Source organism: Xiphophorus hellerii, chromosome 10 (genome assembly GCF_003331165.1).
Source record: "Xiphophorus hellerii strain 12219 chromosome 10, Xiphophorus_hellerii-4.1, whole genome shotgun sequence".
NCBI lineage: Eukaryota > Metazoa > Chordata > Actinopteri > Cyprinodontiformes > Poeciliidae > Xiphophorus > Xiphophorus hellerii.
The window spans coordinates 17291946-17316559 of NC_045681.1; the positions used below are offsets into that span (position 1 = coordinate 17291946).

General features: G+C 41.5%; 1 protein-coding gene across 4 annotated transcripts in view; it reads left to right on the forward strand.

Moving 5' to 3' along the window:
- The window catches only part of ankfn1a (ankyrin repeat and fibronectin type III domain containing 1a), an 83019-nt gene that overhangs the window by 38410 nt on the left and 19995 nt on the right, over positions 1-24614 (forward strand). For all 4 annotated transcript variants that reach the window (XM_032574782.1, XM_032574781.1, XM_032574780.1 and 1 more), the window contains 7 exons: positions 11553-11748; positions 13480-13690; positions 17721-17915; positions 18541-18654; positions 19458-19555; positions 20091-20181; positions 22964-23071. In XM_032574782.1, the coding sequence (XP_032430673.1) occupies positions 11553-11748; positions 13480-13690; positions 17721-17915; positions 18541-18654; positions 19458-19555; positions 20091-20181; positions 22964-23071 (1013 nt within the window). The remainder of the gene's footprint in view (positions 1-11552; positions 11749-13479; positions 13691-17720; positions 17916-18540; positions 18655-19457; positions 19556-20090; positions 20182-22963; positions 23072-24614) is intronic.

The window sequence follows — 24614 nt, forward strand, 5'->3', positions numbered from 1 at the left end:
ATATGCAGCTGGAACTATCTAAAGAAGGTAAATCAGCACTGGGTGTAAAGAAAATTTTTTTTGGAAACTCCCAGCTAGTTTGAGCTACACTAAATGTTCAAGCTGCAACATGGGAAGGTCCAACGGACCAAGGAAGGCATTGAAGCATCAAGATTTGAAGCAATCCTCCGGAGAATAGAGATTGAACAATAACAGAGCCTAAGGACGACTGAACAGACACTATTCTGGAGGAACTCTGAGGGAACAACAACAAAGAAAAAAAAAAACAAAAAAACATTAACACCTGAACAAGGATCCAGTGAACTGATTAGAAACAACTCATGGAATGTGAATAGTTTAGATGAAAGTCATAAGAAAAGTCATGGAAATGGCTCCGGAACACTTGTTCGGTGCCAACATCGTACGTGAAAAGTTAAGTCACAGCCACAGATCTGAACAGTTTAGGTACAGAAGCAGGGCAGATGGAGGTCAGGACATCTACAGGAAATACACAGCTGGACCTTCTCTCATCCAATCAGAGCACTCCGACTTCAGGAAACACGGAAGAACATGGCAGACAAACCATTCAGACGTCAATCCTACTGGACGTTTCTGGAGACAACTTTAAAAATGACCAAATAATTCCAGGTCGGACGGCTGATACGTTAGCTTTTAGTCCAGCATTGGTACAGTCCGCAAAGAGTTCAAGAAAAGTCAAAGGAGTTGGAACAAATAATTCACTAGGATGTTTTTTGTTTACTTTCATGTAGTGATTTGTTTTTCTGTATTTGACCTGGAATAAAAAGAGATGCGTCACTAATTACAAGATTGCAGTTTAATTTGAGTTACGTTTTACAAAGCCAGGATGTTCAGCTGAACAAACAAGTTAAATAAAACAGCTTGCCATCGTATCGGTAATCTTTGGTCAAATTGCTGACTGGACGTCCTCAAAGAGCTGGGGTTTTTTGTTTTGTTTTGGGGTTTTTTTTAAAGAAATTTCAGAATTATTTGCTATAGATGTCTGGTTTGTGTCCTTTTTAAAAGCTAGATTTACATCCAGTTGCAATGAGTCGGGATTGTCCTGATTCACAGATGTCTGAACATTGAAAACACAGAAGACTGGTGGCAAAACATGAATTTTCACAATGAAACTGGATTTTCTTATTTTTATTTATTTATAATTGTTTTTATTGTGGATGTAGTTGGTGCTGCTGAGATGTTTCCATTGGGGTGTCCAGACTTTTCAATGTTGCTCTGCCATGTTGAAATTCCAGGTTGGGAAATGCTATACTGCAAGTGTATCTCAAATTGGAGAAAGAACTCCATATGCAAGGATGCTGCAGTCCCATATATCCTTGGTGTTGGTGGGTGACTGCTGGCTGTTGTTATGCTCCTGTGTTTAAATTATTCACAGGAGCACAGATTTTTTTCTGCCCTTATTCAGCCTGAGCCAATAGCCCACTTAACCCTACTCATCTGCTGCCATGGTTACCTCCCGGTTTGATTCGGGGAATAGGTTAAACTGCTGACCCGAGCTGCGTTTTAGGTGAGCACACAAAGAGCCAATCAGAGGGATCTGCAGTGTGTGTGTGTGCATGTGTGTGTGGGGTCAGGTTATTCCTCGTCTTGCGAGGACACGTCTTTATATCCTGACTGCACAGCTGTTTTATGAGAACGAGCGGTCGCTATAAAGTTATAAACGCTGCGACGTGAATCATTAAACCCAGAAACTTAGAGGAAGGCCTGGTTGTATTTGTGGAGACTGAGACCAAGCATGGGGGTAAAGGGGCAGGAAAAGTCACCATCGCACACAGAAGGTTTTATTTTTCACGCTATATGCCTGGTTCACGGGGCAAGATTTTCAAATTGTGGGCTGATTTTCAAAACCAGAGAGAGCGCTCACGTGACGTTAAAAAGTCTTAAGGTGGAACAGGTTCGGTCCTACAATGTGTGTGGGGTAACACTCTACGCACAAACCGGTCTCAATCGCCAACGTTCCAGGTGTCTGATGGGAAATCTCGCAAAACTCCTACGTAACTTCAACGTAAACAAACATGGCCGACTGGGAAGAAGCAGTTCAATTCAGTTTATTTACATGGTGCCAGTCTGCACCAAAATGTCGTCTCCAGCCTCTGTCCAACAAACTAATTTCAGTTCAATCGTGCATACATCCTAGTTATCAAATAGTAGTAAGCTCAGCTGATTATTCAAAGTAGTTTAAAAATTTTGTTTCCATCTAAGAAAATGGCGCTAGTTTGTGGACCATATTTAACAGAGAAGAAGAAAACAATAAATATGTATTTGACCTTCACCACACTCTCTGATGCACTAAAGCAGTTATTTTATATTCTCTATTTTGATTTCCTTTACATGTTCCCATCGCTGCGCTTTCCGATTGATCGCTTTCCGTCAGATCCAGGAGGCTGCGTTCTCATTTCTCCTCCGGGAAACAACACACATTTTTAGATATCGAAACAAGAACAACATGCTTAATCTCCCCAATTTTAGATTGAACTAGGAATAAGTTTTAATCGGATCTGTATTAAAATTTAGGTACTTGTGAAAACATTGTCAAAAGAGAGAAGTTAGAGTGGAACCAGTGCTTCTCCACATAAAACAAAATCAACTGGATTGGTGTAGGCGGATTGATTGATTGATTGATTAGGTTATTGTCTGTGATCCTTCTTGTCATCTTATATTTCATAGATTTCTCTGCTTTTACAGTTATCACAAAATCTTCTCTGGCGTTATATCTTTTCTGATATCTCCCAAAGGCTGTAACATCTCAAGGCTGAATTATTTGTTTCTCAGCACGAATCACACAAATGGATCTGAAGCCTTTCAGGCGCTTTTTTATATAGTTTTCTATTCACCGTCCTTCACTTTTTCTTTGAAAATCTAATTTTAGAATACCTTTCCCTCTAAGGGCAATGCCAGTCTTTTGATAGACATCTGTTCATAAACTTTTCCATTGATTGGTGTGGATTTGGTTGATCCGCAGTAAAAAAAATAAAAAATAATGGTAAACTTTTCTTGAACTTCCTGGAGATCTTTCAAAAATTTGTTTTAGTCTACAGGAGCATTTTCAATTTATTGGTCGAGCCACCTAATTCTGACCCCAGAATAACTCGTGCAGAAAAAGTCTTGGGAAGTGAAGGTGTGAACCAGTGGTCTGTTGACATGCCGCTTGGCAAAGAATTGAAATTAAATCTTTTCGCTCTCTACCAGCAGCTTCACAAAGGCTAAATTAGTTCTCATTTCCACAGATTAATTCTTGAGAAGAACCAGAGATGACATAGCCAGAGAGAACTTTGATGTAGAATCTCTGAGTCATAACCAGAAAACATGCAGAAGATGTTTTTTATTATTATTATTTTTTTTTTATTTTATTTTAGGGGAAACCTTGAAACCACCTAGAAACTCTCAGGGTTTCTTCAGGTCAGATACGGTGTCTCGCAAGTCCATGTCAGGTTTCAAGTCACTGTTGACTTTCTGATCAGTTGTGGGCCATTTGGTCTACAGACTAGATGGCCTCCATCTTAGCCCACAAACTAAATTGCTGTAGGTTACAAATTCATAGATGAATGAATTAAACAATTTAAACTCTACAAAAGATTATCAACCGTTTTCTTTTTCAACATTTAATTGAGCATGAAAAATGTGCTAAAGGCCGATATTTAATATTTGAAACTTAATAAAATGTTATAGATATCTTTTTGGAAATATAAATATGGATCTATGCCTAAGGGGAAAAGTTAGAACATTTTAGTGACACATTTCTGAATGAATTGAACTAATAGCATTTAACTTTGTGAATTTAATGTCTTATTCAATACCTGCAAATCCCTCAATTCACATTGTTCACTTCTTTATGATATGCTAGGTTTCGGAAACTTTTCTCCCCATTCTGGATTAAAAAAAATAACGAGAAGAAGAAGAAGCTCTGCTACCCTCCAATCATTACCTGTTTGAATGTGTGTATCTGCATCAAAGATAACTGTTCACCCTCTACTCAGTCAGACTCTATTCTCTCCACCAAGAGTACGTCCAAAGAGCTGTAAGACCAGGGGCAAAATTGTAGATCTGAACAAGGCTGGGATGGGCTGCAGGACAATAGACAAACAGCTTGGTGAGAAAACAATCACTGCTGTCTTAATTATTAGAAAATAGAAGAAGCTGAAAATTACTGTCAATCTCTTTCCCATTCACTAAAAGTGTGAGGGGAAAAAGCCAGAGCTACATGGTCCGATAAATGACCTGAAGAGTGCTGAGACTGTAATCTGAAAGGTTACCAATAGTCACTGCATCGTCACAGATTACAATCCTACAGTGCGTGCAAGGCCCCCTGCTCAGGCCAGCACATGTCCAGGCCCGTCTGAAGTTTGCTAATGACCATCTGTATGATCCAGAGGAGGCAGGGGAGAAGGTCTTGGGGTCAGATGAGACCAGAATAGAACATTATGGGATAAACTCCAGCTGATGTGATTGGAGGAAGAAGGATGAAGAGTGTAATTCCATAAACACCATCCCGACAATCAAGCATGATCGTCTTCCAGCTTTACAATAACCCAGAACACAGCCGGAAATTGTCTGCCCGTTAACTGTCTTCCACTGCGAAGAGGAGAAGTACCGAACTGAACAAGATGGCTGTCAATGTTAGTTCAGTATTTGGAAGCATGGCCGACACGGACTGAACGGCTTTGTTCACTTCCTCCACTGCCGTTGCTTAAACAGGCAGACTGCAATTTAAAAACAGGGCAGAAAATAAATATCTTCTCCTTCAATTCTCTGATTGGCTCGGTAAAAAAAAATCTGCCGGAGACAATCCAAGTCAACGGGAGGAAGCCCAGACTGAGCTGGAAACCAGAATTTTTCTTTTTTTCCGAGAAGAATTGTGCAGGAAGACCATGGCCAGCCTAACAGTTACCCTGACACTATGAAGATCTGGGGGGAAAAATCCCTTTGCAGATTGTCCAAATCTGGTCACAAATTACAGAAAAAGTCTGACCTCTGTAATTAAAAAAAAAAGTTTTTATATCAAGTATAAATTTCTATTTTCTATTGTTTGTCTTTCTTATTTCAAGCAAAAAAACGAAATAAATTAATTCAAAATCAATGTAATTTTCTTTTTACATATACAGTATATACTGTATATATTTATTTTTTATTTTTTTTTATTATTTTGTCTCACAGTTGCAGATGTTTTGAAGTTAAAAATTGCAAACCTCTCAATTCTTCATTACTTAAAAAGATAATGTATCAAATACTTGCGCCCCCCTGCTGTGAGTGTAAGCTGGAGAGACATATGTGTAGTCATAACCATTAAGCTACCATCTCTGATTTGTGTGTATCTTGTGTGTGTGTTCACCTGCACTTTGTGTCTATGTGAGGTGTGTGTGTGTGGGCGGGTGGGTGTGTGTGTGTGTGTGTGTATGCTCACATATGCAGTGTTTGTTAGCCCTCACCTTGCTGACCCGCAGATAAACCGTGTCGTTATCTGAGCTGCTGCAGACGGCTTCTGTTTCATGACTATGGGATGTCTGCAGACTCCAGCCAGCACACACATCTGTGATCTGCGGCTGCCTTGATTATCCATTCAAATTATTTTAAGATAAAACGGTGACCTCTAACAGCGGCTTCTGCGGTGGTGCAAGAGACTCCAGTTTTATCTCTGTTAACTCAAGTTCTTTCCTTTTTGTAAGACAATTCATTTCGCCAGAATTTTCCTTATGTAGAACAGAGCTGCAAACCGTGGCTTACCTTATGAATCATTTTCATCTTTACACACATTTTGTCATGGTTCAGGAAAGCATAGTTCTGCACTAATTTAAAAAGAAAAATGAATAAATGTATTATTATAAGTGCAGGAAATGTGCTGCTCCTCTCTGCCACGGGTTTAATTAAACAGATCCTCTCTGCCTTATGTCAAGCAGCAGCACATAGAGCGCTCACCTCATTCATTGACCAGCTGATGTATAAACAGCCTGAAAAGCTATAATTACAGCAGCATAATCTAATACTGAACAACGCATTAAGGGAGCCTTTAGTTTGAGAATTAAATTCAATTACATTCTACGTTTTTACACAATTCTAACAATCTCCTTGAACTTAAGCTACCTTTACCATTTATGTACTTTTTGAAGCTGATCAAAGGTTCTCACAATCAGCACAACTTTGTTTCTCTGGGGTAGAAATGAAACTACGAAGGAGTTGAACAAGCACCCAAGTTGCCGCGCCCTAGTGGAATAAAACGAGGCATGCTTTGAAAAATACGTCAACAGATAAAAGTCTGAAACGTGCAGGATCTATGTGTAGACTTCTCAGTCCTACAAATACATTGCTCTGATAGGGAGCAATCCGCATTCAGCACGTCATCGTAACAACGTTTCTCCATTAAGCCTCATGTTTCGATAATGGCGGGAAAACCATTAGTACGCTGAGTTTTCGGCCAGTCGTCTCTGTGTTATTAACTGCTGCAGTGTGGGCATGTTTTTGCTTTTACCTTCAGAGCGCTTTGCTTGTTGATACTTTCTTGGCAGTGTTGGAGCCTTGCTTGGAAGATAATGACATGTTCCAAAGAGAAAAATTGACAAAAAGGGACAGAAAACAAAATGTGAATTTAATCTCCCTCTAAACCAGGTGGCGCTGGATCAACGTGCTGCTTATTTTGCCAGGAGATCACACAGCTGCAAACAAAAAGCTCCCGATTGGAAATGGCACTGTGAGAGCCTCAACTCTGAAAATCCGAGTAGGATTTTATCAGCGGGCTTCTTGTCTCATCCGTCACACAACAAGAAATACCAACAGAGTGCTCACTTAGAGTCGCGTGGAATGTCAAGTGGTTTTAATCGTATTTTTTCTCCTGAGAATTCCATGTTCCTGTATTCTGACAAATTCTGTAGAGGGCTTGATTTACGCTATTGAGCATAAATTGAGCTGAAACAGACTCCTTAATTTAGCCTAGCACATATTTTCTATTCAAATTCCTAAGATACTCATTGACTATTTAAAATTGTATTAGACTGCCCTGTAGAAAAGAACAACTCAGTCTTAGGAGAAATTCCTAAAACTGCATATATGAAACATGACTTAAAGACGCAATTTAACGCCTTAAAATCAGGCCTCTGTCTCTTTAAGAAGCTGCTGCTCGTTCCGACAAGCCGCCTTCAGCACGTCGTCGTGACAACGTTTCTCCATTTCTGGCGGTTTTTCTGCCAGAAAAAAAAGCAGAAAAGCTGCATATTTTCTGGCTGCCTCTTTTTAAAGAGTTTGCCATCTGAAATGTAATAAAGTCATAACTACTAGTTCCGAACTCGATGTTCTTTAGTGCGAATCTTTCATTATCGCTGCTGTCTTTTTCTTCTTCTGCAACCGAAGGTCGATTACTTCCCCCTCAAACACTCGGAACCTGCTGAGTGGATGTGTGTGTGTGTGTGTGTGTCTCCATCACATCCCTCCCCGTCTGCCGATGGACCCAGTGGAGTGTGTAATTGTTGCTCTTGTTGTGCTGGTTGGTTCCTATCCGACGTTTGCCGCGCTTTGAGCAGAGCCATCAGAGCCGCGGAGTGGAACAAAAGAAAAAAAAAAAAAACGCTCTCCGTGTTTTGAGCCGCAGGACAGGAGACGCTCTCAGGAGTTTCCGCTGAATGTCATTTTCAGTTCGGCGAGGTCGTGTTTTCCCATCAGCTGGATGTCGGGGGAAGATGATTCCCCCGTACTCTTGTTTTCACTTCAGAAAGCGTGATTAAAGCTGCTCTTTGCACACTTTATTGTGTGTGGACGGATTATAAGCTCCTGGTGAACTTGAAGAGGGTCCTTTTCGTTGTCTTTTCACATCTTCCTGCTAAAACAGCACATTAGAAAATAAAATTTGCGGCAGCATCTCGGTTTTTATCCTCTTAAGCCTGAAAAGGGTCCAGTTAACATATTTTGATGCACTTTGTTACCTGTTTGAATTGAAATAAATAAAAAAAAACCTCTAACATTTGATAAACAGTTTAAATGGAACTAAAAAAGTTCTGTTTTTAATGAGTTAATGGAGTTTCCTAAAGTCTTGTTGTCTCAGTAAGCTTGGCTTTACACAACCAATCTAAGGTTTGCTCATCCGGTGTGTACCAATTCCTGTCGATGCTAAGTAAGCTCTGCTCTGGTGGCAACATCACTGTCTTTCTCAAGGGAAGACTGTCCTGAAGTTTGTGATATAAAAATATTGCAATCAAATCAACCCATTATTTTGTAATTTACGTTTTTTTGTAAAGGATAGTCTATGGAAATTATCTCATTTTCATTGTATTTTTAATCGTATTCCATTTTATCTTAAAATATTACCAAAAAAGTCCACAAATGTATCCACTGACCAACTTTATTTTCTGGGCAGCAGGAGGTAGGGGTCCATCCTGAAACCTGGGGGTTGCCAGTTTGAACCCCCAATCCGTCTCTCTGTCACTTTGCTATTGTTTCCATTAGCAAAACACCTGGTGGTGGTCAGAGGGACCCATGGTACCGATAAAATGGCAGCCTCCCTTCTGTCAGTCTTCCTCTGGGCAGCTGTAGCTAGAAGGCAGCTTACCAGCATCAGTGTGTGAATGTGTGTATGCCTGAATGAATGGGGTGTAGCATCTTGGAGTCCTCGGATCTGATAAAGCGCTACACAAGTGCAGGCAGTAGTTCAACACACGTACAAGATTAAAGAAACTTGTTTTCTCTCACGTGTGTTCCAGAGGTTCACTTTCAACTCAGTGAACTGAAGCAATGTTAGAAAAACGAGTGGGCCAAAATTCCTCCAAACTCACAAAATATTAAGTATTTTTGATTTAGTGTCTAGTGCAAATATCCTAGTACCCTTGAAACAATAAAACAAACTCACAGGTAACCTTTCAGCAAGATATAGGAGCTTGTTGTAAGTGAACAATTCCTTAATGCTAATGAAAAAATGCTAGATTCGCTGGTAAATTATTTCACTTATAACAAAACAATTTCCCCTTGTTATAAGTGAAATAATTTGCCAGTGGAATTAAAACTTCTTCGTCAATATTAAGGCAGTATTGACTTAAAATAAGCTTCTATATCTTCCAAAAAGGCTACTTGTGAGTTAGTTTTGTCTTAATTCAAGGGTATTTTCATTGGAAAGTAGACCAAAAATATATGGCTGCTAAAGATAGTTCTACAAGCTGTTGGATCATGAGGTGGACTTAGCTCACTGGGCTTTGGTTTAGTCTCTGTTTAATGAATAATAAAGTAGTATAAAATCTTATGTGTCATTTTTGGACCTATTGATTCTTCCTAATGCGATAGAAAAACCTCTGAAGTTGGAAAAGGCAGGCTTCCTGTCCCTCGTGACGGTCTCTGTCTTATCATTTTAAAACTTCTGGAAAACACACACACCCACACACACAAAAACATGTTTACCCTGAGGCCTAGCAGATTATTGGTTCATCAGTAGATTTTATTGCTTATCAAATTTCCTGTGAACGCTGAAAATGAGCTATTAGCAGTTTTGCCACATAATCACCCTCACTAATGTGGCTCTGCTTCCAAGCAGATTTACTACAGAGCCATTAGGCCTTATGTAACAACTGCAACATTAACACGACGAGCCAATCGCCGAAGCTGACGTCCCGCTGGGCCAAGTGCTCAACAATCAGGTGGAGCCCGAGACCGCCGACACACTGCAGGTGTGTTTCCTGCAGCCGCAACTCTGTTAGCAGCTGCTTCGCACATAATGAGTATGCGAAGAGCTGCGGGGGGAACAGGAGCTCTCTTAGTTGGCTCACCGCACCACCTCGTAACAAGAAAAAGCAGGGAACAAGACGACACCTAACCGGTTTGATTCCAAAGGCGACGCCGAATTGGTTTCTGTTGTGCCATCATCGGTGCCCAGCAGCTTGAAAGCACACCCAACAACTTGAATTGTTCTGCGTTATTAAGAAAAATAATGCGGAATTCCAGAAGGGACTTGGTATTTTTCATGTAGGAGCCAGGTGCTTCTGAAGGCCATTTTTGGGAGAGAGAAATGGCCTGTACATAGTCCATAAAGAGCAGTTTGAGTCTGATCTAAACAGAGCGCCTTCTTCTACTTGTGTGTTGAGTCTCTATTGTGGCTTGTGGGAAACTTCCAGCAGAATGTTTGGTGGCTTTTGTTGACGACAATTGGTTTTCTTTTTGCCACTCTTCCAAAAAGGTTGGATTTGTGGAGTGTGCCACTAAGAGTTTTCCCGTCAAAACATGTGTCTACCTGAGCAATGGATCTCTAAACCTCCTCCAGTTACCATATTTCACTGCTTTCCCTGGTAAACATCCAAATCCATAGTTTTGCACTTTATCCAGAACCCTGTCTGTTGTGTCTCTTGGTCTTCATGATGCAGAACATCTAGCAGTTTGATTAACCCTAAATGCTGCATAAATGTTCTCATTTTTAGTCACAGCTCACACAACTAACTCGTCACTGTGGTGAGGTGTAACACAAGTCAAACACAAACCAGATTAAATAAAGATCCTGTCTGTAAATAATTTCCCAGCTGCCATATGTAATTTGACGATGAAGAGCTTAGAAAATCTTCCCGTCTTTATCCCGACTGGAGGCAGTCACAGACCGACAGACTGGTCTTAGATCCTGTTTTGCAAAAAGTTAAATGTGGATTAAAAAAAAGGAGAAGCAAACATTTGTCTGTAGAAAGGGCAGCAATGTCAGTTGAAAGGTCACTCATGTTGATTGTGTTGTTGGACTCCGCCGGTGCAGGGCCTTAAAGCTGCAGGTTACTGGAAGCAGAAGCCGTGCGGCTTCTCAGGAGAGGTCAGGCCTTTTCTGTCAGAACCTCAAAGGTCAGCGGGTTCATGTGGAGAAGCGGCTTGAACATCTGACCTTCGTGGAGAGGAAGGAGCTGCAACCTCAATCAGTAACACTGTGATTAAACAAAAATACTTTAGTCCTTTTAAAGTCACATTTCAAAGAAACTCATAATTGCCATGTTTTCACATTTCAAAGCACCAATGTGTGTTAGAAATATTTTGTCACACAGAGCATATTTTTCCCAGCTTTGTCACTGCAGGCCCAGCATTTAGGTCTTAAAAGCATTCTTGACATGGCATTGCCATGACAATTTTTTGTCCTTCTTGTTTGATATCTTTCCCGTGTTTTGTTTTGATTTTGTCGAGGACCATAAGGTCAGGGCTTCCGAGGGATAACCTCGAGAGGAACTAAAACAAATCTTTGTTTTTATATTACTGACTGATGGTATTTGTTTAAAATTACACACTAGCTGTAATGTTTTTAACTGAGCTATTGTTTCAGGTATTTGTTGTTTAACCAAACCTGATAATAACAGCATGTTTCTCAGCATAAACAATTATTATATCACTTTAGTAAGCATTAGCCCTGTTAACTAATTTTGACCTAAGAACTATTTACCCTACTTTTTGGATTATGTTAATGTTACCCAACAATGCTAGCTTATTATATAGCTAATTTTGACCCTTCTTTTCTTCTTTAATAAGCTGATCCTTATAGCATGCGATGTCTACACTCATTTTATTCACCAGAGGCATTGAACTTCTCTACATCCCTCCTTTTGCAGACATCTCCCAGGCGTTATGACCCAACAGATGCAGAACCTGCAGTTGTCCCAGACTAGGAAGTGTCCCGGTGGGCCAACGTCACCGAGCGCCGCCAAGCGCCTCTACAGGAACCTGTCGGAAAAGCTGCGGGGAAGCACCTCCTCCTTTGAAGATGCCTACTTCTTTGGAAAAACGGACCGCCTCCGGAAAGCTTCGGTGAGTTCAGCAGAGACGATGTTGAAAGCGGCTATGTGTCCTATCAATCGATAAACACATGAACATCAGTTTGTTTTACATTTTCAGTCCCTACAATCATTGCTTTGCATGATTCAGTAGGAATAAAAAGGTAAGGCAATAAAGGTGACGTCAACACTGGGAATATTCACTTTGTTCAGTAATATGACAGAGTTTGAATTATTCAAACGCAACACTCATCACTGCAAAAGCTTTTGACCATATTCTCTCCAGGTTATTACAATCTAAACAGTAAAGAAAATCTAATTTATTTAAAGCTCACAGTGTTTATTCAACACTTTTTTGCAGTGCAGGTTTGAGTTTATTGCTAATTTTTCACAGAAATGGCCACAAACTTCAATATACAGGTTGCAGAATATCTAACTTCCACAACACTGCCACTTTAGTCTTAACCGATGTCAAATTATTGTCCTTGATCGATCTGTAAATTAGCGTCACAAAATCAGGGATTTTGATTGCAAAATTGATGGACGGACGACGCGTACAAACAGTTACAAGACTTTGGAATGTCACGTTCTCCAAATCTTTTACAAATAATTGTTGAAGTAATTTCCTTTAAGTTCAGTGGAATGTTGAACCACTTTCTGAGGAGTTTCGACAACATCGATGTCGGAGGAGAACCCTGGAAAGCTGCAGCTCCGCTCGGCTCTCAGACCGATGGATCAATAACCGTCTCGTTCGCTGCTTCGCTGATCCTGTTAACGGTGATGTCTGCAGAGTGCCAACTCTGCGACGATAACTGGATCTTTGAGCCACTGCCTTGGGCTTTGGGAAGGTTGAAACCTACCGTTGCCGCTGCATAGAGGCGCGGTGCCATGCTCAGTGGCGCTCTGTCCGCCTCTGAAACAGCTTAGCTTTTTGTCTCAGCTTCCTTCACCATGTCCTTCCCGTTGCCCTACGAAACATTTGGTCACTTAGACTCATCAAGTGAGATGGATCACGCTGCGGTGCACACGCGAGCGTGTGTGTGGGCGTTGAAAGCCTTCCAGAATTTTCTGCCAGCCTACTGACATTTACAGACCAGCCACAACAGCAGACATGAAAGGAAAGACTCAGACAGATGAAGAGGGGAGCAGCCGATCAATACGCGGCGCTTCACTGACATTTAACACTCCCTGTTCAGACCCTTAATGTCGAACACCGTCACACCTGCATCCTGAAAGACGACGAGGATCCCAAAACATTCAGCCAGAGTCAGGAAGTTCTGCAAGAGATCTTTTCGTGTAATATTAGTTTTCATCCTCCAAGTTAAATCAACTGCTCCGAACATCCTCAAAGCATCCTGCTGTGGTTTTCTTCCCTGACTTTTTAGTCTTGTGTAGCTGCAGTCCATTGAAAAGAGATACTGAAAATCAGTCTATCTGCAGAAGTAAGACTTTATCTGCCTCCACTTTACACATTTTCCCACCTTTGCTCCAAACATTCTTGTGTCTGAGATTGTTAGTTCCTATTCTTAGGGCCGTAACGAGTTTCAAAGAGACATGCAGTCTTTAAAATGTCTGAATGACTCACAGGTCACAGAGTAAAGTGTGTTCACAAGCAAATGTTCCTTTGAAAATGCGCGTCTGTTGAACCGAGGAGCTCTGCAGGAAAGTTTTTTGAAGGCCTTCAGGAAGCCTGATCAACTTCAGATCATATTTTACAGGAGGGAAACAGCATCTTAAACTCGAGTAACCATGATGCTCCTTTCAGACGATGCAGGGCAGCGACTGCATCTTCGAGGCCGTGGAGCAGCAGGATCTGGACACCGTGCAGATTCTACTCTACCAGTTTTCTGCTGAGGAGCTGGACCTGAACACGCCCAACAGCCAGGGCCTGACGCCGCTCGACATTGCCATCATGACCAACAACACACCCATTGCCAAGCTGCTGCTAAAGGCTGGCGGGAAGGAGAGTCCACACTGTGAGTAGCCCGCACCTGCTGCTGGTCTTGAATCAGAAGTGGTGGCTAGACCTTCTGCTCTTGTTTATAGTTTAGAGGTGCTAGTTGCACCTTTTCCTGGACCAACTTCAGAGAGAGACATTGGTAAAACCTGCCGCTTGACTCAGATTTGACTCAGAGTAGAGACATTAGTTGAACTTTCTGCTTGTTCTGGACCAAAAGTGACAAATTGTTCCTTTTGTTAATTTTGGTTCAGAGATGTTAGCTGGACCTGCCTCTGCTCTAAACCTGTAGAAGGAAATATTAACTGGGAAGCAGAAACATGTTGACTGTATTTATAAGACCTGAAGAAACTGTCAAAAACACATACAGTATATCTGTGAGAACTGGTAGCTTTTCTCTGGGTTTGCTACAATAAAAGACCACAAGTATCTAGGGACCCAAATGTATCAGGATCTAAAAATGTAATGAGACTTGAAGTAATAACTTGTTTTTGTTTTGTTTAGATTGTTGTTGGGGTTTTTTTTCACCTTTGGCAGATAATCAGTCACAAACACAGTTTGTGCTGCATTTCTCAATGAACATGTAGCGTTGCTTGAAAGCTTAAAAAATCCAACTCACATTGTTAATTGCAGTTAGTCTGTTCTCTGAGCACAGCCAAAATAAGCCGCTGGTTTTTGGAGCTGCTGTTTGTGTTGAGTTCTAACTTCCAATGTAAATAAATTTCAGCCTTAATCCTAAAATCACCTAAGCTCTAGATCTGGTATAATTAGAATCATAGGACAACCCTAGGAGAACCAAACAACAATAGTTAGCAGGAGGAGGTCCTTCAGGTCTTTCTGCAGCCCAGAACGTTGCGATCAGATGGTTGTAGCAGACTCCAGGATTCTTCCGGAGAACGAAAAACAGATTCAAATTCATCTACCACATAAACCTCAACTATTGTAGAGGAGTGAGCTAGATTTCCTTGATCTAATCAGATACAGAGACGCTTGTTGAAGGTCTGCATCAGCCGATTCAGTCTGAATCCTCCCTCCTCTTATTCCATCCCTTCCATCAGTCTTCCCATTGTCCTCTGCAGACAGGTGGTTCTTGCCTTCTTGCTGTCAGCGCTACAGAAACATTGGCCACTTTACACCGCGCGGCCTCCCGCCGAACAGCTCTAACAGCGCTTGTTGTTTAATGGTTGAACTTTTCCAGTGATGCGTGTAACGCTGCAGCAATTACAGCTAAGTGATTTATTGTGCCGAAGGGGAGGTATGAGGCGGGGGTCCGCTGGAGCCCTGGAGCCAGGGCTTCGCCCCGCACATGGTGGTACAATCCCATCCCTGTAAACAAACAGAGCCGCTGTTCTGCCTCCGGGGGCCGCCGGCTCTGTTTGTGTCATTCCTCAAGTGCCAAGTAAAATCGGCCAGGTGGGGGGAGATGGTGCTCTAAGTGTGTGTGTGTGTGCAAATCAGGTTTTTGTATCTTTGTGGGGACCTATTTCTGTCTACATTGTGGGGTTGTGAAGACCAGTGTTTCTTGTGGGGACATTTCATGGTCCCCATGAGGGGAAATGCTGTTTTTGGGTTAGGGGTTAGGTATGTGTTTTTTAGGCTTAGAGCTAGGTATGTGATGGTTAGGGATGGTGTAAGGGTTATGCTGTAGAACATTAATGGAAGTCAATATAAAGTCCCCAGAAGACACAAAAACAGAACTGTGTGTGTGTGAGATGCTATGAGTTTCCACAGAAGACTGTGCTTCTGCAGAGACTTTGGGGTCAGGTCAAACTTAATCTTGGATTAAGCTTAAAATTGATATCTGTTATCATCAAATGTGTGGAATTGATCAAGAATGCTATGCTATAAATGTTTGCAGTGAGCAGCGTTTACAAAATCGACAACAACGTAATAAACAAAAACGTTCCCTTCAGGCACAATGGGGTTTTACTACAAGACGTGTGAATAAAAACGATCCTGCTTGGTGGTCCATAGCTGTGAACTTTCGAAAGTTGGAGTTAAAATGACTGAAATGGCCTTTTGATTACACAATTCTTACACATTCACAATTTAAAGTTGATTATTGCTTCTTTTTTCCCCAACAGGATGTTGATCTTAAGAGTTGTGACTTCACCTTGTTAAATACTTCAAAACTTTAGGATTAAAACTAATTTCATGGCAACAGTTTCATCTCCGCATGAACAGCTTAAACATCAAAATCCATTTCTATATACTTTCATCCATTCTGTCTAGCAATATTAAAGGGCTACAGTTTTCTGTCAAATCTGTCCAAAAAATGCTCTCACTCAAATTTCAATTCACTTCTACTTTATTTCAGCCTGGAATTATCCAAAACTTTCCAAACTGGACCTGAACGTTTTTGTTAGAGCCTCTACACACAAAAAAAACATATGTAGACACATAAAAATTGGCATGTTTGGCCACCAACAAGTTATGACGCACATAGTTCATAAAATTTATTTTATATTTTTTCACATAGTGTTGCCCTGGGTTCCTTTTCTTTCATGCTCCCAGGATAAGCGGAAAATCACCATAGAAACTAGTTCCTCTGTATTTTCAAAGCAACTGGATGTTTTTCTCTGATTTTAATCCATCATAAAGTCAGTTTCAGTGCCTAACACAGCAAGGGTGTCCAAAGTACAACCCAAGGATCATTTGAGGCCCTGAAAATAATTTTGTGCCCCCACACCCCCCTGCCACAAACCAAGAACCGCACAAGCAAAAGTTTCTTAGGGTATAATCTTCACTGACAAAATCTCCTTAGCATGGGAAATGTTGGCTGGATCTCAAAGTATTTGTCATTTATTAAAAACAACCAAGAAGCTTGCTTGTTTGACTTTTATTCAAAAACAGACTTTGACGCTGCTGTATACATAAAAAAAAAGATCCATATCCAACAAAATAGAAAACAAATAACCCATCAAAATGTTTTAGAGGTAAGTGTGATTGGATTCTTAAGTTTTGGATTAATGCCTTTTTACAGATTTTTTCTAGGCAAAACTCCTTATTACTTTCTCTGTTTCATTAAGATATTAAATAAAACAGGTAAAAGGTAAACAATCTTAATGAAATGTACACTTATTTTTGCGTTTTTAATTTTAAGGGGAGATAAAATAAAAGCTCTTTTTGAGGCCCAACTTGCAAAACCGCTCTGCTGGGGATCACGCCACCATCTGTGGTCTGCCATAAAGATGAGAATGACATGTGCAGCTACCCTGAAACACAGTTCTTTCGGCTGCACTTGGAAACGGATGGGCATCGGCCATAACCCCCACGCATTCCCAGCGGCAGGCTTGGAGGTGTTTCTTCCTGCTCAGCCAGATGCTTCGTTGCGGCGACTGCTGCGTGACGAGTTCCTGATGCACAGAAAACAGCAGCGTTGGGGGACGTTAGGGCCAACGTAACATGCAAAATAAGAAAACCATTGAGGCTGTACATATATTTGGATATGAGTCCAGGCTAATTCTGTTCGTAGCTGTGCTCCAGACTTACATATTTTGTAGGTTTAGACAATAATAAAAGAAAATTACTAAAATGTACAAAAAAGCCTTCAAATCAACAAGTGAATATTTATTTTAGTCATGATATTGTAAGACTAATACAAAGATGTGGATTTTTTTTTTTTTTTTTTACAAAATGCATGTTTGTTTCAATATATACTGTTATTAGACATTGGAGCGGACTTACAGTTTGTGACAATAAGACACTTTCTGGATATAACTCTGCGATTACACTTAGATTATTTTGATAACAGTAAATTTATCCGCATGCTTAACACAAATCGTATTTTACTCCTGCTTTTTTTCGACACAGTGGCCAGCCTTTTGTCTGTGCTGCTCCTCCTACGCCACATGTAAACCCAACAAGATGTTTCGGAACCGTTCAGAGAATTTTGATTTCAAACCACCTGAAAGCTGGAGTTTTAACACCAAAATGGAGCACGGTGAAAAACAAAGTTACAAAGTATGAAAGACAGGATGTGTTGGATCTAAATGACTGAAAACTGTTTTGTGTGTGGGTGTGCGTGTGTGTGTGTGTGTGTGTTTTAGTTGTGAGCGTGGAGAGTCGTGAGGCCCACCTGAGCGCCCTGGTGGAGGAGGCCGAGAGGCGGGCGGCCGACCTGGCGGCTCAGGCTCAGAGGGACGGCCTGTCGCTCGAGGCCTGCCACAAAGACAAGCAGCTGAGGGCGTGGGAGTGGAGGAGCAAGCTGTACAAGCGCATGAGGACTGGCTTCCAGCACGCACGTGAGTCAAAAACACCGACATCGCCCGAAGACGCGGCTCAGGTATTCTCCCTGAATGACAGAGCTTGAGTTGAACTTGACAAGGAGCGGGAGTTTATTCATGTAGCAGTGATTCACGATAAAAAATTTGTCTTACGCCATATTACTGGGAAAAAAAAACAAACTCAAATCATGAATGTGCATGATTCAGTCTAACCACATAGACAGAGTGGATGTCAATGACATGCGTTCTATTCATAAATGCAAAGAAAGGAGAGTTTTAAGCCCAGTTCTGAAAGCAGACAAGGTGAAGGTTTTTTTCCGTTGAAATTTTTTGGCTTTCTGGTAGTGCAGGAAATTAAACTTTTGAGATAACGAAACCATAAGCTAGTTTATCCCGCATCACTCTGGGGTAACTACAGTACAATGCCATTATTGCTGAGGTAAAGGAAGGAAGTCCTGGAAAATGGCTTAGTATGGGATTCAAATACCCTCTTTGAATCAAACAAAGATTCAAAGAGGCCAAGATAGATCTATGGCTGTCTGTTCTGACAGCCATAGATCAAGGTGTTTGTTTTGTCTTAATGTCTCCCCTATTCAAACAGTAATTCCCCTGCAGCTGATGCGTCTCTTTGGCCCCCCATCAGGTGCCCCGGAGGCCCCCAGCATGGTTCGACTGAGCGTGAGCAGCAGCAACACGCTGACCGTCACCTTCCAGGAGCCGCAGAGTCTAAACTCCACAGTGGTGACCAAGTACAGAGGTGAATACACAAACACACACACACACACACACACACACAGCCTAGAAAGATCACAAGAAAACAAAGACAAATATATTCCAAAAAATATGAAATCAATGTTCAGCTCTAGATCTGTTCAGTTCACCTACAAAACAAAATGGCTCAGGAAAACGTGGCCTAAATAAAACAGCATTGTTAAGTTTTTTTTTTTAGGGCAATGTTAGGTCCAACCAGGCATTTTGGAAAGCTGAATAGTTTCATGGGAGACTAAAGGATTTCTCAAATATGCATGCAAGAATCAAGGCAACAATCTGTGCATGTTTTTGATGAGGGAATAACATTATGACATGGTGTAAAGTTCAAAAACATCAGTTTTACATGACACTGTCCCTTTAAGGAATAAAAGACTCTCTCTCTCTGTCTCTCTGTGTGTAGTTTAGAAGTTCCCAGTTTAGTCCTGGTGTGATCAAAACTCCCAGCTTCTCCTTAGTTTGCCGGTTAAGTCCGCTGTCTACAGACGTCCTGTAACGTTTCCTTTACTGTTGGGTCATTACAGAGCAAAAACATGCTTGCTGTGAGATCCAGAGGTAAATGTGCTTCACAGCTGAGCGTCTCCACTGAGCTGAGACAGAAAGTAACAGTCAACGAGCGCTGCGGGCTTCCAGCCAAACAATGAGAAGGTTAATGATGATTTGAGCACCTCAGGAGGAACTATTGATCTGCAATGAAAAGAGAGGCAGTTTGCTGCTAACACCTTTGGCGTAATTAACCCCACCTCTGCGTGTGTGTGCATGTGTGCTTTTTCTCTGTGTGTGTGTGTGCAGTGGAGTGGAGCTGCCTGGAGGATTTCTCGCTGCTCGCCGGTGAAATGGTGCTGGATAATCTGCAGAGCCTCAAATGCACCATCAGCAGCCTCTCCACGGTAACGGCAGCATCCTCCTCCCCTCCTCCCTCTGCTCTCTCTCACATTAACTATGTTTGCTATTTTAATGGAGTCGGCCAGGACACGCTGAGCGAAGCCGCCGGAGATATTCCCGCAACGCAAAGAAATGCAGCGTCGCAACAACTGCTGCAGGACTGCTGCCGGTTGGACACTCGGCACCTGCTGTCTGATCCAGTTTTCAGGCGAAACATGAGATCACGCCAATACGTGGTCACCGTTTCAACACGCTGCACCAATGAGCGAAATATGACTATGTTGCCACTGGGATTCCTGTTTTAAAGTTTCTCGATACTGTACACAGAGATTTTAAGCCCAATTCGATCCACTCATAACGTACAATTTGAAGTTACCAACAACTTGCCTTTATCAAGAAACTATCAGAGGCTCAAGTCTTAACATCGACGCACATCTAGACACTGTCAGCGTAGCAACATTATTTTTAAAACATGGCTGAAGAACTTATTAAGAGCACTAACTAAAATCCTCGTTTGCTCTGCCGGTTTTTGTGTTTCAGGGTCGGCTTTATTACGTGCGAGTGTCGGCGTACAACATGAAGGGCTGGGGTCCGACTGCCTCCTCCCTGCCTCCATCCGCCGCTCCGTCCAGTAAGTTTCCGTCACTGAATCAGCTTTTCAATGTGCAGGGAGGTCGACTGCCTCCGTTGGGGTCGCCAGAGATCTTCAGGGTGGGACGTGACATGAAGGGGGGGGGGGGGAATAAATAAACCAGAAAAAGCAACAGCAAACATTTTGCCAACTTCACCAAGCCTTTGCCAGAGATAAAATGGAAAGACTTTTAGCACCTAAAGCTACAGTGAGTAAGGAGGCAGAGTCTGGGGGAAGTAAAGTAAGAATATAAAAAGAAGGAAGTGTGACCATGACTATTAAAAGTTGTAAACTTCATGGGCTGGATCTGAAGATGCTTCACTGCCATTGTTTTGTCTGCAAATGAAAAACCCGGGGAGTTTTTGGGGTTTTTTTACAGGAGGCTAAGTGAACTGCGGTCACAGGAGAAGGTGGTTTATACTGTCAGAACTGCAAATGACAAAGCGGCTAAAGCATCATGTTATGTTGCGCTATGCATAGCTGGAGCAGGGAAAGCCATCAGTGAAACATGCTTGAATGGAACATCGAGCTTTGAAAACCCCGGTGCTAGATAAAAACAGGAATGCCGTATCTCTTTTATTCTCCTGTTTGCGTCTCTGCGGCTTTCAAAACACCGATGTAAATCTCTGAAGTGGCACTTATCATTATCGTCGGCTGCTTGAGTATTTAACATATTGCAAACTGTTACGTTGACATCATTGTTGATGTCTCCTTCCGATGTTGAAGGCAAATCTATCTCTCATTTTAGTGTATTTGTGCGTTTAAAGTTAGAAAACATGCAGAAAAGCTGTGGTCGTGTACAACCGATTGGGTGTAGATATTTCAGAAAGCCGTTCAGGTGGACGGCGAATGAGCTCTCCGTCTGAAAACCAGCGTCAGCAGCGCCGCTTGTTCTGTTCCGAGGTCCTCCGGGTCGGAACATCGGCTCCAGCTCTCCGTCACGACTCCCTTTCTTTTGCGAGCACTTCAGCCTTGAGCGTGCGCGCGCGTCTGCACTCGGTGTGTCTGTAACAGCGGCGGAGGGCAGAGAGTGTGTGGGCGGGTGTTTTTAAATAAGCAGAGCGAAAACACGAGAGCCCCGCATCCATTAACAAGTCCTCGCAGATTCCAGCAGCATATTCTCCTCTCCGACGTGTTGATCGGTTTTTCTGCTTCAGAAGTCACCGAAGAAACACGGGCCCAAATGTCCGGTCCTGTTCCTCTGAGGAAGGTTTCTAACTGCTTGAAGTGATCTGGAAAAATGTCCTGTCCAAAAAGCTTCGTTATTTGCTATGTTATTCATTTTTCTTTTCAGACTGCAGTAGATGAAAGTCTTGATATAGGCTGAAAAACGGGTGAAGTCTTTAGGGAACTGCTTATTTGTTTGTATGTCTAAAAGACATTAGTGAAGACATCTTACAGATGTTTTTATTACAATTAAAGACGTGTAAAAGACATCTGTAGTCATCTGAGTTATAGCTGACGATGTCTGGGAGACAGTATGAATTGGTCCACCACTAAAACACCTGAGCTGGTCATGAGAACATCTAGGCAACTTAGAAATGGTACAAAGTCCAAAATGTTTTCTGAAAACGTCTGAAAGACACTTTGTGTCCGGAGACATCAGCTCTGTATTTGCAGTACTGATACAGACATCTCAAAGTGTTTCATTTTTCGCCGTGGGTGAGTCACCACAATAATCTCCGAATGATATTTTCATCTGAAGACGTCTGAAAGACGTTTATTTGTTGCCATCAAGGAAAGACGTCGAATTTGTTGAATTGTATGAATGATTTGATTGGGTGTGAATTTGTACCACGTAAATCAACTGAAATTTTGAAAGAAAAAAAAAGTCTGATATCTCACTGGAGAGAACACGTCTGAAAGACATCTGAGTTTTCTTTAGGCATCCGAAAGACGCCTGAATTACCACAGAATATGTCTGGCAGACATTGAAGGATATCTGAAAGATGCCATCATTTGTCCAAGGACATTTGGGCTTTATTTAATTTATTTAATTTATAAGAGGAAGTCCTTTGAGCCTCATCGGGACTTTCTTTGTACTTTCTTTGAGAGCTGTTTTTGATAAAACAAACAAAATTACAAACACAGCAACAAAACAAGTAGTTGAGAAATTTGGCTCAATTAAACAAGCTAATAAAATATGAGGTAAAGAGAAGAGCGAGTTTCATAAGAAGATTTCTCTTTTTGTCTTATTGTCCCAAAGGAATAGTTGCAATAAAAGGTATACTGGAACCAGCAAGCGTACAACAGAAGCCAAATTCTTTCGATTCATTCCTCCCTACCTGCTGGTCAGGAAAATGCTCCACATATTCAGTCGCTGAACTTGTATCATTTAATTCTTTGTCCTCACCAAAGACTTTTGAAGGTAACATTGTCCTCTGATATTATTTTTCTTTCTTTTTAAATTTTTGAGCATTCGGATTTTTGTAGGCACTGCTTATTATCTTTTGCTTTATACATTCTTTGGCTGTTTCAAATGTTCTAAAAAGTACTTAATTTGAAAAATAACCTGTTTTTGTCCTTGCTTGAAACCTTGACTTACTATCTAAATTTCTACACCACTTCTTCACGTTGTTGTGAAAGATCCATCGTAGAGAATGTTAGCAGCCCTCCACTCAGGATACAAACGGCTGCATCTGCTCTGATATTCATCCTCCGCAGAAAACTGAGTTGTTGTTTTTTTTTTCCTGCATTCTTATCTGAAATGATGCGTGAACCGACCCCACGGCATCACAAATGATGCCTTTATCAGTGTCTCACCACATGCCTCTGGTTGCAGACTGGAGGGAGAGCGACGGCCGTGAACCCAGGAGGCGGGGCCACATCGAGGCCATGGAGCGTCTGCTGCAGCAGGTCCGAGCAACGCACACACACTACTGCTGCGGAGGTGAGTCCAGGTGACGCTGCTGCACCGGCATGGGGGGGGGGGGCTGGTCCTCAACAACAGGACCAGTTAAAACGATTAAAGCTTTGTATCTTTGAGAGAATCTCAACGTTGTGATGTTCATTCATGGCATTGACAATTTGGTATTTATTCTTAGAAAAATAAGGGCTAACACATTATTTGAATGGGTGGGTATTGTGTCATGAACATGTTATGAACATGAAGGAGTCTTTGCGAATGGTTATTACTGTCATGAAGTGTCACTCTGTAAATAATGACACTTTTAATGCACTTTCAATGCAAGTTTTAGTACAACTTTGCGTTGATTTACAGAATAATGCAAAGTTGGCCATTTTAATGAACTTTTAATGCAACTTTTAGTACAACTTTGCATTAAAAGTGTCATTATTTACCGAATGACACTTCACGACAACAGTCATAACCATTCACGAAGACTCGTTCATGTTCATAACAGGTGTTATGTCACGTTTATGTCAGTGTCATGTCAGTCTTATGCACGCCCCTCCCAATGAAGTGTTACCAAATAAGGGTAAGGAGTGTATTTTATTTCAAAAATGCTCAAATATGTACAAATTTGTGTTCTTTTCAGTTCTATTTTCCTGCTATTTCCCAAGATGATTGCTGCTGACATTGTGGTCCACAGCAGCGTTTTCCCGAGGCTCAGAACAATGTCTGAAAGACATTTAAATTGCCGCTAAAAGCATCTGACCAACGCTTACATCGCCGCTAATTATTTGTCTGGCAGACACTTCCATTGCCAATAAAGACATGAGTGGTAAAACTGAGCAAACCTTGGTCTGTAAGGTAACGTTTACACCAGACACATGAGGCTCAAACTCAGATTTTTTACATAAAAATGACTGGTTATGAGTTTAGCAACAAACTCAGTTGAATAGTGTCTGATTCATGTGGTTACGTTTACAGTTGCAACCACTTAAAATGTGCTTAGAAATTTAGATTACATGTGAATCTACCTCTGGAATGTGAGTTTGAAAAAAAAAACTATTCATATTAATCAGGTAAAATTGATTTTGAAGCTGATATTGAATGCAGTCAATTCTTAAACATTCAGAGGTTAAATTAGACTTTTCACGCAGAGTTGAATTCCCACCTGGCTTGAGTTAAATTATGTTGATGGGGAAGCTGGACTAAGATGCCTGGACCCAAAATCTCCTTTTTTAAGTCTTGATCGTATCGCACAACCATGGATTGGAGTTGGAAGGTAGCTGGACCAGTAAACTCGGAGCTAATTTGATTGTCTAGTAATTGTCATCAACATACTGTAAACGTCCAGCAGCAAAAAAAACTTGTCATAATTTCATGGAGATCAAGCAGGAAATCAGTTTCCATTGATTTTCAGTATGCACTATAGGCAATCATATTGTCATTTTCACCGCGCATTACCGGTTCTGCAGGTTTAACTCGGCGTTAAACGTCGTGTTGGTGTGGAGGTCCGGCCTGGTTATTATTCCAGCTGTGTTTGCAGCTGTAATGTACACCCACCGCCCCCATGTGGGCTGTATAT